Source organism: Podarcis pityusensis (assembly GCF_964106645.2).
Source record: "Podarcis pityusensis genome assembly, chromosome: 5".
NCBI classification, from domain to species: Eukaryota; Metazoa; Chordata; class Lepidosauria; order Squamata; family Lacertidae; genus Podarcis; species Podarcis pityusensis.
In genome coordinates, this window is record NC_138032.1 from 75,117,957 (window position 1) to 75,133,540 (window position 15,584).

At 44.6% G+C, this 15,584-nt stretch overlaps 3 protein-coding genes and 1 long non-coding RNA gene across 9 annotated transcripts in view; 3 read left to right on the forward strand and 1 right to left on the reverse strand.

The window, feature by feature from the left end:
• LOC308476933 overlaps positions 1-5,859 on the reverse strand; it is a 38,932-nt gene extending 33,073 nt beyond the window's left edge. Inside the window, exons 1-2 of the long non-coding RNA XR_013986224.1 lie at positions 5,744-5,859; positions 4,873-4,944 (exon numbers count right to left, since the gene is read on the reverse strand). This is a non-coding gene — a long non-coding RNA (uncharacterized lncRNA). The remainder of the gene's footprint in view (positions 1-4,872; positions 4,945-5,743) is intronic.
• LOC308476910 (protein FAM13A-like) overlaps positions 1-11,303 on the forward strand; it is a 51,438-nt gene extending 40,135 nt beyond the window's left edge. Inside the window, exon 8 of the transcript XR_013986170.1 lies at positions 10,669-11,303. The gene's annotated coding sequence lies outside the window, so the exon portion shown is untranslated. The remainder of the gene's footprint in view (positions 1-10,668) is intronic.
• LOC308476898 (uncharacterized protein) lies at positions 7,292-9,276 on the forward strand. Its single transcript, XM_081005055.1, has 2 exons — positions 7,292-8,533; positions 8,573-9,276. Exons 1-2 carry the CDS (start codon positions 7,709-7,711, stop codon positions 8,870-8,872), a joined length of 1,125 nt encoding a protein of 374 aa, XP_080861181.1. The 5' UTR covers positions 7,292-7,708; the 3' UTR covers positions 8,873-9,276.
• Positions 11,304-12,317: 1,014 nt separating the features above from the next.
• FAM13C (family with sequence similarity 13 member C) overlaps positions 12,318-15,584 on the forward strand; it is a 73,539-nt gene continuing 70,272 nt past the window's right edge. For 3 of the 6 annotated variants that reach the window (XM_081004981.1, XM_081004983.1, XM_081004982.1), the window contains exon 1: positions 12,820-13,079. In XM_081004981.1, the coding sequence (XP_080861107.1) occupies positions 12,949-13,079 (131 nt within the window). In that variant the 5' untranslated portion in view covers positions 12,820-12,948. Of the gene's footprint in view, positions 12,734-12,809; positions 13,080-15,584 lie in introns of those variants that run through there. The other 3 variants (XM_081004987.1, XM_081004985.1, XM_081004984.1) reach the window with 3 other exon arrangements.

Sequence of the window (15,584 nt, forward strand, 5' to 3'; positions counted from 1 at the left end):
GCGGCACAGGGCTGGTGTCGCTCCAGTGGTGCGGACTGGGCTGGAGCGCAGTGGGCTCCTTTTGCCCTCCGCGCCCCGGGCGTCATTAAAGCACGCTCTGCCACTGCCCTTATGTGCTTGTTTTCTGGGTGCAGGGTAATTTCTACATGGAGAGTTTTCTGCCGTTTGATGTGTGGTTCAGTCCATTTTCCCATCGCCTTCTGTTCCACATGCATTTTGAGTGTGAATCAGTTTTTCACACACTGGCTAGGGATTCAACTTGCAACTATTGCGAGCGCAGCTGGGGATTTCCTATTCTTGGCAAGGGCAGGACTTGTGCATAAATTCTCTGCCTTCTACAGCCAACGATTAGACTCCCTTGCACATATTGTTCTCTGAAATGCAGCCAAATCCTTTTGGAAGCAAGGTGTAATTTGCGCAGCAGCAATTTTAAAATTCTAGATATGTTTTTTTCTATTAGTAGAGTTATAGCCTTATGAACCATAATGTATGGGCCTTAATTCAGAACACTAATACCCTAATCTAGCATATTGGTATGGACACAGGAACAAAATGCCAATGCAGACAAAGCTCTCCCCTGCTGTAAGGACTTCCCTGTTCATCTTGATGAAGTTGGCAGCTGTGTATGTATTATGCTTCGTCTGCGTGGAACTGATGTTTCTGTTGAAGTAAACAGGGACACCAACAGCCATGGGGGAACTTTGTGCACGTATCACTGGAGCTGCAAAGCTCTGGCTAGGAATTCAGAACTGAAGAGGAAGCAACACAATTCCAAGGGTATCCTTCAGCCCCAATTGATTGCAGTGGATCTTACTTCCAAGTAGGAAGCACTGCAAACATTTTTTTTCCTGGCAGGGCCCTTGTGCCTTTAACAGCTGCACAACAACCAGAAAATCAACTGGTGAGCCATTTCACAACAAGCAGATGCAGCAGTTGGAATAAGCTACACCGGATGGAATTCTCCTTGCAGATCTGGACCATTGATGAGAACCTGCAATGCTCAATTTCTAGAAAAAAGAAATGCCAAGGTTGAAATAGGTTTGGAAACCCCACCACAACTCCCTTCACACATAAATTCAAAATGTGGAAAGTGGGCCAGGGGGCGGGGGGACCAGACCACCTTTGCTAGCCCTGTCCCCAGTGTTGTGCTGCCTGGGACTATCGTCGCCAGCAACGCCTCCCGCCCCAAATATCCATGCAATTGGCACAATACTTGAAAGGGGTGTCCTCACCTGTACAACTGTATGTGCTTAGGCTATCCTTTCAAATAGGACTCGGAGCACAGGGCATGAGGGGTGGGGCCAGTGGCCTTTGTGACTTTGGAGTGGTAGACATGGTCCCCTGCCCCCTACAGACATTGGAGAGGGAAGGCTACCTAACACTTGCTCAGAGAGATTTTCATCTAGTCTTATGCCATATGCTCCAGGGTTGAGCCTTAGCACTAGAAAGCACATGCCGGAGCAGAGTCTTGGTGAGCCCCGGCACATTTTAAGCTCCGACAGCCTCTGGGGCTTAGGAAAGAAAGTTACCAATGTGCTAAAGTAACTAGGTCAGACAAGGCCTAGGAAAAGCAAATACGTAAGCCAGTCAGTCATTTAATATTTATGGAGTGCAGAGCCTAATCTGTGAGCATGAATCATCTGGGCACATACATACTTGAAAGAACTCAACTGCTTACATCTATTAAACAGAAAATCACCAATAAATATATAGCCAAATTATAAGAGGTATCGAATGCTAACAACCCAAGTGTCACAAGCAATGTGTTAAGAAGCCAAATAGCTACAGATCTTGTGTTTCCCATTCCAGAAAACATGACAGCAATCATGGTGGCTGGGGGGCGGGGGGGCAGTAAGCTTGAGCAACCTGTTTCCAAAAAACTTCACTTTAATGACAAGAGGTGGGGATATTTCCAACTGGACACACCACAGAAAGCCAAACTATGGTTTACTGAGGATGCACAAATGTGCTGGTTCCCTGAGAGCAGCAGCTCACAGCTGCTTTGCTCCTCTTGGTCCTTTTAACACAGCATGACGCAGCAGCTACACCAAGCTGTGTAATTCAAACTGGGATTGTGGTTAAGGTCTCTTCTCCTCACAGTGACCTGTAGTCAAAGTTTTTTGCTATCCTGGGCTTGGACAACACTTTAAGTCAAACCTTGGCTCAGCTGCCATGTCACAGTAAAAGGATTGGGTAAGAACTCCTCTCTGGGAACAAGCACAAGGGTTGTGTTCCTGCCCCACCCCACAGTGACAGAGTGTGCATTGTTACGCCCCATTATACTCCCGTTTCACCCTCTTCCGGGTCCAAAACGACCCATGTGTTGGCAGTTGTGCATGAATTGGATGTGCTCAAAATGGTCACAGCCTGTAACGGAAATGCGAAAGACCTTTGTACTATGAGGAGTTAGTGGTGTACAGCAATAGCTCCTCTCATGCTGAGACCTTTTTTGGGGTCTGGGACACTTTAGCCAGCCGCATTTCTTATCTTATCTAGACAGCATCTTAAAAAGCAGAGACATCACCTTGCCAACAAAGGTCCGTATAGTTAAAGCTATGGTTTTCCCAGTAGTGATGTATGGAAGTGAGAGCTGGACCATAAAGAAGGCTGATCGCGGAAGAATTGATGCTTTTGAATTATGGTGCTGGAGGAGACTCTTGAGAGTCCTGTGGACTGCAAGAAGATCAAATCTCTCCATTCTTAAGGAAATCAGCCCTGAGTGCTCACTGGAAGGACAGATCGTGAAGCTGAGGCTCCAATACTTTGGCCACCTCATGAGAAGAGAAGACTCTCTGTAAAAGACCCTGATGTTGGGAAAGATAGAGGGCACAAGGAGAAGGGGACAACAGAGGACGAGATGGTTGGACAGTGTTCTTGAAGCTACCAGCATGAGTTTGACCAAACTGCGGGAGGCAGTGGAAGACAGGAGTGCCTGGCGTGCTCTGGTCCATGGGGTCACGAAGAGTCGGACATGACTAAACGACTAAACAACAACAACATTTCTTATCTTGCAATTGAATGCCTGCAGATAAGGTGGCTAATTTCTTATCTATCACTTTGTCATGGGAAGATCTTCAGAGAGCCCCAAGTCAAAGGAGCAGTGGTGTACATTCCAGGAAGAATGTACAACAACAGTAGGCTTGAACACAGCTACAAGCTGTCTCTCCTAATACACAAGGGTTTGTGTGAAATAGTGTATACTTGTTCTTTATACTGTATACATAGTTACTCAGACAAGTGTACAGCTCAACAATTGTGTATATGGATCCACAGATTGTAAGGCTGCTGCTCTCTTACCATACCCCTTCCCCCAAACTGCCACACTATTCTGTAAAGTCACTTAAAATGAAGTGGAATAAAATGGGGAAAGAGACAAGAGGAAAAAAAAGAAAACCACATATATTTTCACTGGAGTTCATGGAAGTTGGCTGCCCTTTTCTATTTGAATGGCAAGTAGAACTGAGCACCCAATATCCACAGGCACCTTTGAAACCTTTAGGTTTAATTACTTGACAAAATTTTACTTCCCTTTCCCTTTTGATGCATGATAAGACCTGCATAGGCACTAATTGACTCATAGATCCCAATGCAGGTGTGAAGGTGATTTAAAAGGGCCCATTTGCAATGATGGTCTGGATGCTAATTAAACCCTCAGAAGTTCTGTGAACTTCCATTTTCCTGCTGTCAAGGTTAAAAAACTGAAATATGGAAAGTACGTTCAACAAATGAGAATCATTACATTTTTCTCATTTGCTGCGCTTGAATTAAACTTTCTAACCCTTCAGGTTTAGAGGTTTAATAGTTAGCTTTTTTTATCCATGGTGTGCTTTGCTACCCAATCCTATCAGGAGGAAACATAAATTGACCCTTCCAGGTATGTAGTGGTTTTAGCAGTAATTAAGGGCAAAACCACTGGAATATGGCAGACCTATCTGAAAAGTGTTAGTTTGGGAAAGGAAAAATAGTAGATACAGACAAAAGGAGAATTCCCTGGATGCCTAGATCCAGGTTTGGGACAACTACTCTTTGGTGAGAGAGCTCCAGCAGAGATTTAAAATCACAAAGCATGCAGCAAAGTAAATGGTGGAAATATAGGCTGTCAGATCTTTAAAAATATCCCCTTCTAAGTTGCGTCCCCACTTCCTGTAGCATAGAGAGAGACCACATATTTGCTAAGTTAAAAATGGTTTACTTACAAATTCTTCAAAGGTCAGAACCATGTGCTTTTCCATACAGCAACAATAAAAGCCAGGCAGTATAACTTAGATTTCAAAACGGTAATCAGGGGTGCCAACTTGGATAAATATTGTGGGGGCCCAGGTAATCCCTGTCCCACATAACCAAACACATTATGCAGTGCACACACAACATTTGAATGAGAATGCCCATCAATTTTGTGGGGGCTGAAGCCCCTGCGGCACTTATGAGTTGGCTCCTATGATGGAAGAATTTCTAAATAATTTATATAGAAACACAAAGATGGTTTGCTTAAGCTATACAGTCTAAGCCTGGAGCATCTAGCTTAGGCCTCCTTGCTGGTAGGGTTCACATGGTGGAAGAGAGAACAAAGAGTTTGGTAACCCTTTCTCCCAAGGTGAGAGGGTGTGACCAAGTTAAGCCTGGCAGGACAGCTTACTCTATGGTCTTAACCCCTTCATACATTAATTAGAGTTAAGCATGTTGGTTATACAAGGCTGGATATACCCCACAAAAAATGGACCCTTGTTGCATGATAGCCTCTCGTGCTCTGCTGTCAGTAAGTTAAGTAGTTCCTCTCTAGTGGCTACCTAGAGTGCGCCCTCTCTGCTTTGTTCCCCTCTGGGTCTTGGGGCAGTTTTCATATTCCCAAACATCACATGCAGTTAACTTTACCTCAGGCCTTCGCTATAGTTACACCCTTCCCATTTAATGGATTCTTTAATGGCTTTGCAGTTTCATCGCAGCCTGCAGGTGTAAAAAAAAAGAAAAAAGAATTGCATTCTCAATAAATCAAGAGGAAGGCATCTTTATTTGATGTGCCGAGTCTCATTTGTGGATGTATGTCTCCAGACTGTATTAATGTCTGCACATTCTTTAATCCCACCCCTCCTTTTGGCTGGACCTTCTCACACTTCACTCCTGATTCTAATCTATTTCTGTCTTAGTTTAATTTGAAGCAAGTCAAAATCCATCAGAAGAAGAAGAAGAAGAAATGGAATGGAATGAGAAGGGCTATCACAAATGTTTTAACTGCTAATAAATGCCCAGAGGAGTTGTACACCTATTACGTTTTACCTCTCGATTGCTGTACCAATAAAGCTCATACCTCGATAGCGGGGAAGGGGAGGGAAACTGTAGCCCTTCAGATGCTATTGAACTACAACTCCCATCAGCCCCAACCAGCATAGACAATGGTTCAGGGATGATGGGAATTTTAGTCCAGCAACTTCGGGGGGGGGAGGCATATGTTCTCCATCCATGCTCTTCCAGTAACTAACTAACTAACTAACTAACTAACTAACTAACTAACCTAAGCCTACAGTCCTAAATTCCCAATCTTTGGGAATAAATCTGGTTGAAATAACTGAGTAAACATGGAAAGGTTGAGGCTTCGTGGTACAGCTGAAGACATTCCCCTGCCTGAAGCAAGGATGGTGGCACCCCATTAAAAGCAGAGAAGCTGACCGGATTGGCAGTTGAATCTTCTCTGACTACTGGAAATAGGACAGCACCCTCCACCCCCACAAGGTCAGTCTTATGGTACCTTATGGTATAGGGTTGGCCATGTGGCACACGCAGCTCTAGTCTCCAACACCTTACTGCTACCCCCTGAGCCCCAGCTACAAAATCTGTGGCCCGAAACTGCCACCTCACCTTGTGCCATGGTAGGGTTTCTCTTATCCCAGAAAGTGGCTGCAATAGGCCTACAGCATAATGACACATAGAAATGATCTCACAATTGGAACCAAACTTTGTTATGGGGCAACTAGTCAGTATAGTCTGCATTAGGGATGGGGGAGAAATTTGATTCAGTTTGCATTTAAAAGTGAGTTTCCATGACAATATGAAGACTGAAATGCAACCACACTTCAAAATTCACACTTAACCTGAATTTTGTGGTGCATTTCTCTAACCAAGCAATGTTTACAAAAATACACATAAAAATGAATATGCTACTTAAAATAACATGCAAAAATGCATTTTATTGAGAGAAATTGTTTGCAAGGAATGTGTACACTAGTTAAAAAGTATATAAAATGTGTTTATTTGGAGAAATTCACAGTGTAATGCTGAATAATTTTCATGATACTCTTTTCCCCCCATGATACTCTTAAAAACAAACAACAACCCACAAATTGCTGCAGCAATGTGGAGAAGTGGGAAGTAATGTGGAAATTTAAGATTGGAAAATGAAAAAGTTAAGAGAATTGAAACTGACAATTCCTTCCATTCATAGTTGGGTTTGGAACTTAACTGGTTAAGTTGTTCCCATGATGCCTCAACATTCTGACGTCAGCTTTCGAAGCTGGGAGGAGCTGGGAGGAGTTTCGTTTCTGTTTCCTCTCTGGTCTCTGAGGGAAGAGGTCGCAGTTTTGTCATGGCTGCGGTGAGCCCAGGAGATTCCTGGGGAATGTCGGAATAAAGAACTGATATTAGACAAACCTGGACTCTGTGTATGTTTGTCTGAAGCTAAGTGAAGCTACGTGACAGTTTTCGCTGCTGTGTTCAACTCTGCTGAGGCGTGACTGGAGAGCTACTGGAGACGGAGCTGAGTGGCGCAGCTCGGAGGAAGCGCGCCGGGCATAAAGAGCTAATTGTGGACCGTAAATCAATTAGCGGGGTCACGCCAATAAATCAATTCCACAGGTTATGGACCCTTAATCACCGATCGTAAAAACTGTCACAGGAACGCTTTGAAGTGCCGGAATGCGTTTGAAGTTGCGGCAGGAGGCGGTGAGATTTTTGCCTGCTGTTAAGAGGCAAGGAGTAGCTGCGGAGCTGAGAGCAGCTGGCTGAAAGACACAGAGGTTTGCCTGTGCTGAGAGCTGAGTGCTGGGAGCTGAAGAGCAGCTGGAAAATCGTTTCCCCACGGATGGGTGCCGGAAGAGCTTGTGATCTGTGAGTACAGCTTGGGGCCCCTTGGGAGAACGGAAGACAATGGCAGGCAGCCAGGTCTTGGAGGACATTGCGTTTGAAATGCTCACTCTAAGAAGTTGAGCAAGGGCTATCTGGGGATGTGCTGCGTGTGCTGTGAAGCTTCAGCAGGAGGCCAGAGCCCTGAAGAAGTATTGAGAAAAGCCTAAAGATGGCTGGTGCCCCTGTTCCTGATGTTTTAGCCTCAAGGAGTGCTAGTGAGCAGATCGGGGGGGCGAAGGATTCCAAAGGCAAGTGTAAAGGCTTGTCCACTGTGCGTGCTGGAGTGGAATGTCAACAAAGCAGGTTCCCAGAAAGCCGCAGTGGGAGCCAGGCCAGAGGGGGCGGAGCTGGCAAGGAGTGCTTTTCCGGAAGAAGGAGAAGGAGGCCAGCTGGGAGGAGCCCCGGGCAGTGTTTTTCCACTGGAGTTCGTCGTTGCTGCCCATGGAGAGTGGAGACAGCTGGGCAGGAAGGTCCCAAGGTCAACCAGCTGAGTTCCCATGGGAATCAGTCTCGGAGAGGAGGCCAGCGTGGGAACGCAAGGGAAGGACGTGGCTCAGACGCTGGGGAGGGTTGTTTTCTTATCACTGCTTCTATGGCAACTGTGAAGAACAACTCCAGCCAGGACACGGTGACGCGCTGGGTTTTGGATACTACTATTGGTCAGCACCTGCTAAGCGAGCCTGCTGGCGAAATGCGGAACTGCAGGGCTGTTTCAACAGGAACAACTGTGATGTTAGCAGACGGAATGAGAAAGTCGGTTTCTGCTGTGGCTAACATGTTTTTTTCTCCTTTACAGGAGGAGCTAGAGGTCTACGTTGTGCCGGGTCTGAATTGTTGTTTGTTATCTGTATCAGCTCTAATGAAGCAGGGATACAAAATTTGCTTTGAAAATGACACCTGTTCCATTTTCAGAGGGGGGAAACAAGTGGCCAACGTGAAAAGGGGGCAGAACAATCTCTTTGTTCTGGAGTCACCTCTGGAGGGTGGTGGGAATGCTGGAAAAGCACAGGCGCAGTGTGCTAAGGTTCCCAGTCATGTGCAAAAGCTGCACAGGTGCACAAAAGGGTACAAACTCCAGAAATGTGGGAGGTCCCTAGGGTGCAGGGCATGCAAGGGTGCACAGGTACATGGTTTTCCCGGGTTTGGGAGGGTAGCCAAAGAGCCCTTTGAGCTCTTTGAGGCAGGTGGTCCAAAGGTTCAGGAAATGATCTTCTGTGGGTATGATCCTGCAACCAATGGGTGGAAGTTTGCATACCCAGAGGGTGATCAAACCAAGCTGCTGGTCAGTAAGCAGGCTGAGTTCTGTGAACAGGATGGGTGTTCAAGACTCAGGGATGGTCCTGATTTTCTCTCAGAATGTCTGTCTGATTCTGAGGAGGAAAGGGAGCCAGAGGCTGATCCCGGTGATGGGGACCAGGTCCAAGATCAGGGTTCAGAACCCGGTGATGGGGACCAGGTCCAGGATCAGGGTTCAGGGCAGGTCTGGGCGTCTCCAAAGGTTGTGAAAGGAGTGTCCAGGTGTGAGGCTTCATCTCCGGTTAGCGTAATGGAGAAAGCTCACAAACAGGGTGTCAAGTCAGAGGGGGAAGGATCTGACGGAGAAGACACAACTGCTGGCCCAAATGGGTCAGTAGGGTATCAGGTCACAAGTGCGTGGAAAAGTGTCGCACAGTGTGATTCTGGGAATGTTGAAGGGGTTCAACAGGTGCCTGGGAAAGATGCCGGGAAGGGGCACAAGGCAAAGGGAAGGTGTTGAACTCAAAAAGGTCTTGTCAGAATGGTTCGGCAAGAGGGGGTGTTGGGTTTGGAACTTAACTGGTTAAGTTGTTCCCATGATGCCTCAACATTCTGACGTCAGCTTTCGAAGCTGGGAGGAGCTGGGAGGAGTTTCGTTTCTGTTTCCTCTCTGGTCTCTGAGGGAAGAGGTCGCAGTTTTGTCATGGCTGCGGTGAGCCCAGGAGATTCCTGGGGAATGTCGGAATAAAGAACTGATATTAGACAAACCTGGACTCTGTGTATGTTTGTCTGAAGCTAAGTGAAGCTACGTGACAGTTTTCGCTGCTGTGTTCAACTCTGCTGAGGCGTGACTGGAGAGCTACTGGAGACGGAGCTGAGTGGCGCAGCTCGGAGGAAGCGCGCCGGGCATAAAGAGCTAATTGTGGACCGTAAATCAATTAGCGGGGTCACGCCAATAAATCAATTCCACATGCATTCCTTGAATTTCTTTCTTTTTGAACATCTTTGATATATTTTCCAGGGGCATGACTATAGCTTGGTGATATAGCAGATGGTTTGCCTGAAGAGCGTCTCAGGTTCAGTCCATGGTACCCTAATTTAAAATGAAATAGCAGAACTGGGAAATACCTTTGCTGGCTGAGAGCATGGATGCCAGTTAAAGACACAGTAGAGAGCACTGGGTGAGACCTGGGGTGAGGAACCATGCTCCACCATATGTTGCTGAACTGCAACTCCCATCATCCCTGGCCATTGGGCATGCTTGCTGGGGCTGATGGGAATTGTAGTTCAGAAACGACAGGTCCCTCAACCCTGGTCTAGACAGACCAGGGACCTACTTCGGTATAAGGCTGGTTCTTATTTTTTTGTGAGTCTGAGTCCTTTTCAGGCATTACGTCTAGGTGTTATTTAAACATGTGGGGGTCAGTGGGAGTGAGTTCACTATCTCAGCCCCCTTGTTGCTAACCCTACCACCTTCCAACTTGTGGTAGGTGAACGTCTGCAGTGGGGAGCCCCAATTTCCCATGGTTCTAAAATGCATGGGGAGCATCCATAGGTACAAAAGCTTCCCTGCAGCACAAATTCATCTTTCTCGATTTGAAAGGTGACAGAAATGTCAATGGGGATGTTGCTGGCAGACATATTCCCTCTGCTCCTCTCACACTTACAGCCTGAAGTATTACTTCTGTTATACCGATTTCCATAAATGTTTCTCTCCCTGAGTTAGGTCTCAAAGGTAAACATCACGTGATGACTAGTGAGGCAGCAAATGAATGTCAGTAGCTCTCTGGGTGTGGAATTATTTCTTCAATAGGTAATTGGTTTGCAGAGTTGGGTGCATGTGTCTGAGACCTTCACTCCGTCTCTCTCTCTCTCTCTCTCTCTCTCTCTCTCTCTCTCTCTGTGTGTGTGTGTGTAAAAAGAAGACAATATTTGTCACTTAAACCTTACAAGAAGGACAGGTTACATATTGCAATCAGTTAGTCATTTCCCCACCACAGAGATGGTTAGAGCTGATAAGGTACTGCATATAATATGCTGGATGTGGGTTCGAATGTTGACAACACTGTGCTATCTCAAGCACTGGCGTGTCTTCAGAATGGCTTCTTAGGACGTGCCACTTATCCATTTCTCTAGGCTGCCGAAACCCACTATCAATTTCACTTAACATCTCTTTTTTAAAAACAACACGTATCTTTATTAAAGATTTTCTTGGTTTACAAAAGTATGTGCAATCTCTCCCCCCTCCCCCGCCCCAGTAACATGTTTAACAGATCAGTTTCATTAACATCTCTTTTTGAAACTTTTCCTTGCAAGGCACTGACATGACCAGCCACCAGGTGGAACGCTTTGAAAAGCGTATGAAAGGCGGTTGGAGGTTGAAGAAATTGTATCCTGGATCAGTTGCTCTTTTTCAGCAGTGCCGTTTGCTGTTATTAAACTCTCAGCATCTCATTTGTCTGCTCTGGATAACCACGCTGAGAAGCATGTTCATGACCCTGGTGATGAGAGCTGATATGGCTGTCTTCATATCTCTTCATTTTAAGCCCAGAAAAACAAACACACTTGATAACTTTTCTGCCTTGACAGCAGCCCCGTGAAGCAAATTTATGCACAGTGCACTTCTGATGTCTTTTTTTTTTTTTTTTGGAAGGGGGTAGCCATCATGAAAAGGATTAGCAAATGTTAAGGAGAAGGCTCTGAGAAAGCTGCTGCCTTTCCTCACCAATTACTGTAGTTCAAAAGGCAACTCAAAATCGGCACTGCCAAAGATGCCGTCCACAAGTTGGAGCTGCAAATTTCTTTAATCTGCAAATCTGTTTGTTGGAGAGCAATTTGTGTGTGCATGTGTGTTTGTGGGAAAAATATAGGATGCTTCTTGACAGTAACAACAAATCTATACATTTGATGCTAAAGATAAATTTGTGGAAATTGTAATGAATAGATAAAACCTTTATTTTTAAAAAATAAAATGTTTTTACTGAGTTTTTCTTGGGTACAATTTGCAGATGAAACCTTTATTGATAGAGAAGCTACCTCATTATATATATAACTCATGAATTGTTAAAACTGCTGTCAATAGCAGGCTTTTTTAAAAAACAACAACGGTTTGTTGTATTTGCTGGGTCTTTATAACAGTCCTTCCTTTCTGATATTCATATGCTATGCTGTAACCTAAAATTCTCTGAGGGGCTTACAGTGAATAAAGAAAAACAACAACTGTAATACAAAACACAAACCATTAAAAGGGAAAGAGCTAGATAAATAGAACAAAACAGAATTTGCTGCACCACTGCCACAATTAAAAAGTGTGTGTGTGTGTGTGTGTGTTTTAAGGTTCCAGACCACTTAAGCTATTTAAAAGGCCTGGATGAACAGAACTATCTTTACATGGGATGAAAAAAGATCACAAAGATGGTGCTGGGTGAGCCTTTTTGAGAAGGCCACTCTGCAACCAGGGTGCTACTACTGAAAAGGCTTTGGTGGTTACTTCACTTTGTGTCACTTCATTCACCCTGGAGCAAGCAGGACATCGAAGAGATCCAGGTCGGATATATATGGGAGAAGATGATATTTGGGTTATGCACCAAAAGGTGGCCTATATTGTTACATATAAATGAATTTCTAATTCAGATGAATCCCAGACTATGGTTTGGAGACACAGAATTGCCGTGTATGAGGAGAGGAGAACACAAAAGTCCAGGTCTCAGTGTCCCCTCATGTGTTTCACATCAAACCATGATTTGGTGTTCCATCTGAATCAGCTTACTATTGCACCTGATATCTGGCCTAAATATCCATGTGTGCACAAGTATACCTGTTACTCATTTTGAACCTTTAAAAAAACCCTTAAAGAGAGCTTTTAAAAGATCCTTTACCCCTACCCTTTAAATCCATCTTCGGCTCTAGTGATAGCAAATGTGGTGGTGGGGGGGGGTGGAGAGAAGAAAAGCATTGGAAGAGACAGTTTAGCTATAAAACTAATCTAAGGCTGTGTAATCATTAGCAGCTTAAGACTCAGGCCATTTCCCTACATGGCATTTCAAGTCACATTTGCATGTTGCTGCACAAACCAGAGAGCGAGGTGGGATGTCCTATGCACATTACCTGTTTGTTTCCCTGGCTCCTGCACCTGCCTCTATTCGTTAAGCTGTGATTGCACATGCAAAACAGCTGCCTCACAGGAACACACCTCAGCTTAACTGTGAAGTGATTGTGGCTTATTGTTTTCAAATTGGATGGCAGCTGCCTAGAGGGGAAATGCATCAAACAGCAGTATTCCTCAAGAACTACGGGATATGGATGGTGGCTAATAAACATTGTGTGGACACAGCTTCAGACATCGGGAGCGGAAGGAAGCCTACTGGAGCCAGAGGAAAAGGTAATGCTTACACAGCGTTGTTAATTCATCTATGAAATGTTATCGGTATTAAAATCAGGCCCTCTCCAGCTTATTCTACATGACTGGGGCCATGGGTGTAGCCAAGGAGGGGCGGCTGCCCCCTTAAATCAATAAAATTCAATAAAAATACATAGCAAACTGAGGTTCTGCCCCCCCCAAACAAAAAGCCTGCCCCCCTGGCAAAAATCCTGGCTATGCCCATGACTGGGGCAGTTTTGTGCTTAAATGTGGCAGTAGCAGTTCCATGTGTTTATTTTTGCTTTCAGACCCCAGCTGGCACGCTGTGTATTTCATTGAAATTTCTTGTGCTGAGGTCCTTCTTGAGGTAATTGGATGCTGAAATGAATCCTCCCCTCCTCCATCGAATCTGGTGTTTCTTCTCTAGCTTAAATTCACCCACTTCTTGAGTCCTTTTTCCTCAGTTCTTTTTGTTCTACTTTGTCTTCCTTCTACCATAGGCTCTTAACTGCCATTTTCACTGAAAATTCCTCTCAAGTTCCATCTTCCTTTGTTCACAGCCTGGCCTCCCATTGGTCGGTGCAAAGATGCCATGACATCATCACCCTGACCAGGTCATTCCATCTGATGTTGCTCCTTTTTTGCCTGTGAGAGTTGTGATGAAGCAGAGTGTGTTCAGCTAAAGAACTGACACAGTTGAGGGTGGAGTGGAAAGTTAGGTGCTTTCCCCCTTGCTTCTCTTTCTTTTGTTAACCCAAGAACTGAATAATGTTTTCCCTCATAAAATGTGACATTAAGGGTTCTGTTGCTCTTCTTAAAGGCGTTTAAATAATTCACAATGGTGTATCTCCACAGCGCTGGAAACGTTGTTAACAAGTATCTCTCTAGAGAGTCACGGTTCTGCTTTGAAATTCTCACTCCATGTGAGAAAGGAAGAGTTCAGAACTTCTTGGCACCGTAGAAACTGTATTACGCAGGCATATTATCATTTATTCATATAGCATAATCTATGTACATGGTGCTTTGGAAAGAACAGGCACATGAGCATTTTATTTTACTGGATATTGAATATTGGAACATAACATTGTGATTTTCAGTATGCGCAATATGGAAACAATATGTTCCAAAATTTGTATTTGAAAACATGTTTGAGAACATGGGCACATGCCACAGGCAATTCCCAGTTAACCATGAACTCCCTGTGGCATTATATGAAAATACTTGTTTTCCCCAAAGCCATATATCAAATTGATCTGAAGCCTCTTAAATCAAAGGACTAGACTCTGGTGTAGCTGATTTGTTGTTTGAGGTACATTCTTGCTTTAGGACCATAGTTTTCAAACTTTGTTTTGAAGGAACCTGGGGTACCTCAGAAGCTGATCAGCAGTTCCTTGATGAGATCACCATAATGGCAGACTTTATTATTATTAATTGATTGAATATATATATATATATATATATATATATATATATATATATTCAATTTCAAGGGACGCGGGTGGCGCTGTGGGTTAAACCACAGAGCCTAGGACTTGCCGATCAGAAGGTCGGCGGTTCGAATCCCCGTTGCTCGGTCCCTGCTCCTGCCAACCTAGTATTTCGAAAGCACGTCAAAGTGCAAGTAGATAAATAGGTACCGCTCTGGCAGGAAGGTAAACTGCGCTTCTGTGCGCTGCTCTGGTTTGCCAGAAGTGGCTTAGTCATGCTGGCCACATGACCCTGAAGCTGTATACCAGCTCCTTTGGCCAATAAAGCGAGATGAGCGCCGCAGAGTCGGTCATGACTGGACCTAATGGTCAGGGGTCCCCTTTACCTTTTATATATATTCATATATTTCTCTGCAATACAGTCCACTGCTTGGAAAGTCCAAAACAGCCAGGATTGAAGGGGAGGGGGAATGCTATTAAAAAGCGGAAAAGATCTGGCACAACACTGCCCCAACAGTAATGCAGAGACATGCAGGTGCAAAACCGCATTTTGCACTAGTGTGGACAAGACCCACGTGAGCGTCTACCTTCTGATACAGTACAGATACAGGTTGAGTTGCACTTTTAATTACATCCTGTGGTGATAGCCTTCCCCCTGTTTTACTGTAATCTCTGCTTTGCATAGAAAAGTGGATTTGAATTTTATAGAATGTGTGACCTCTTGACTTAGTTTGTCCTGAAGTTTGACATCTTGCTTACTGCTTATTGGAGGTTTCTCTCTACTTTTCAACTGTGCTTTTAATTTGAAGATGATTTGCTCATCACAGGTTGATGAGGCACTCATGCATCTTCTTCTGTACAGCAATATCACCGTATCGATAAAGACAGTTATGTTTTGTCTGAGTGCCAGCCTCTGTGTCTGCCTTTCTTAAGCAGGGAACCTGGTAGCCACAAAATGGACAACCCAAAAAAGCTTAGACCATAAGTGTATATATCCCCATGCCTTTTGGATAATCAGATTCTAACTTCTTTGAACTGGAGCTATGTGTGATCCCTGGAGACTATGCTATTTAATGCAACCTGGTAGAGGCATTTTTTTATTGGTTAATATTGCTACCACATAGCAAGCAAGTTAAAAGACAGGTGTGCCAATTCAGTTTGGAATTGGGTTGGATATGCAACCATTTCTGCAATGTGACACTTGCTCGTGAGGCCACTGTGTGTCTGGCTGTGTCTCTTCATGGGGTTGCACAACTGACTTGTGGGCTATTTGTTGTGTCTCATTGTTTCAAATAAGGTCAAGATCTGAAATTAAGAGGACTGAAATGTCTTAGAGCAGTCAGTCCCATCCTGAATGCAGAAATGCAACAGAATTACCTTCCCTTAGGGCTGCAATCCTATCCTACTTGGGGTTAAGCCCCATTGAAATAAATGGAGCTTATTTT

Coding starts and splice junctions, on each gene's coding strand:
- LOC308476898 (XM_081005055.1), top strand. CDS start 7,709: ATGGCAACTGTGAAGAACAACTCCAGCCAGGACACGGTGACGCGCTGG. Junction 8,534..8,572: donor ATCCCGGTGATGGGGACCAG/GTCCAAGATCAG, acceptor GATGGGGACCAG/GTCCAGGATCAGGGTTCAGG.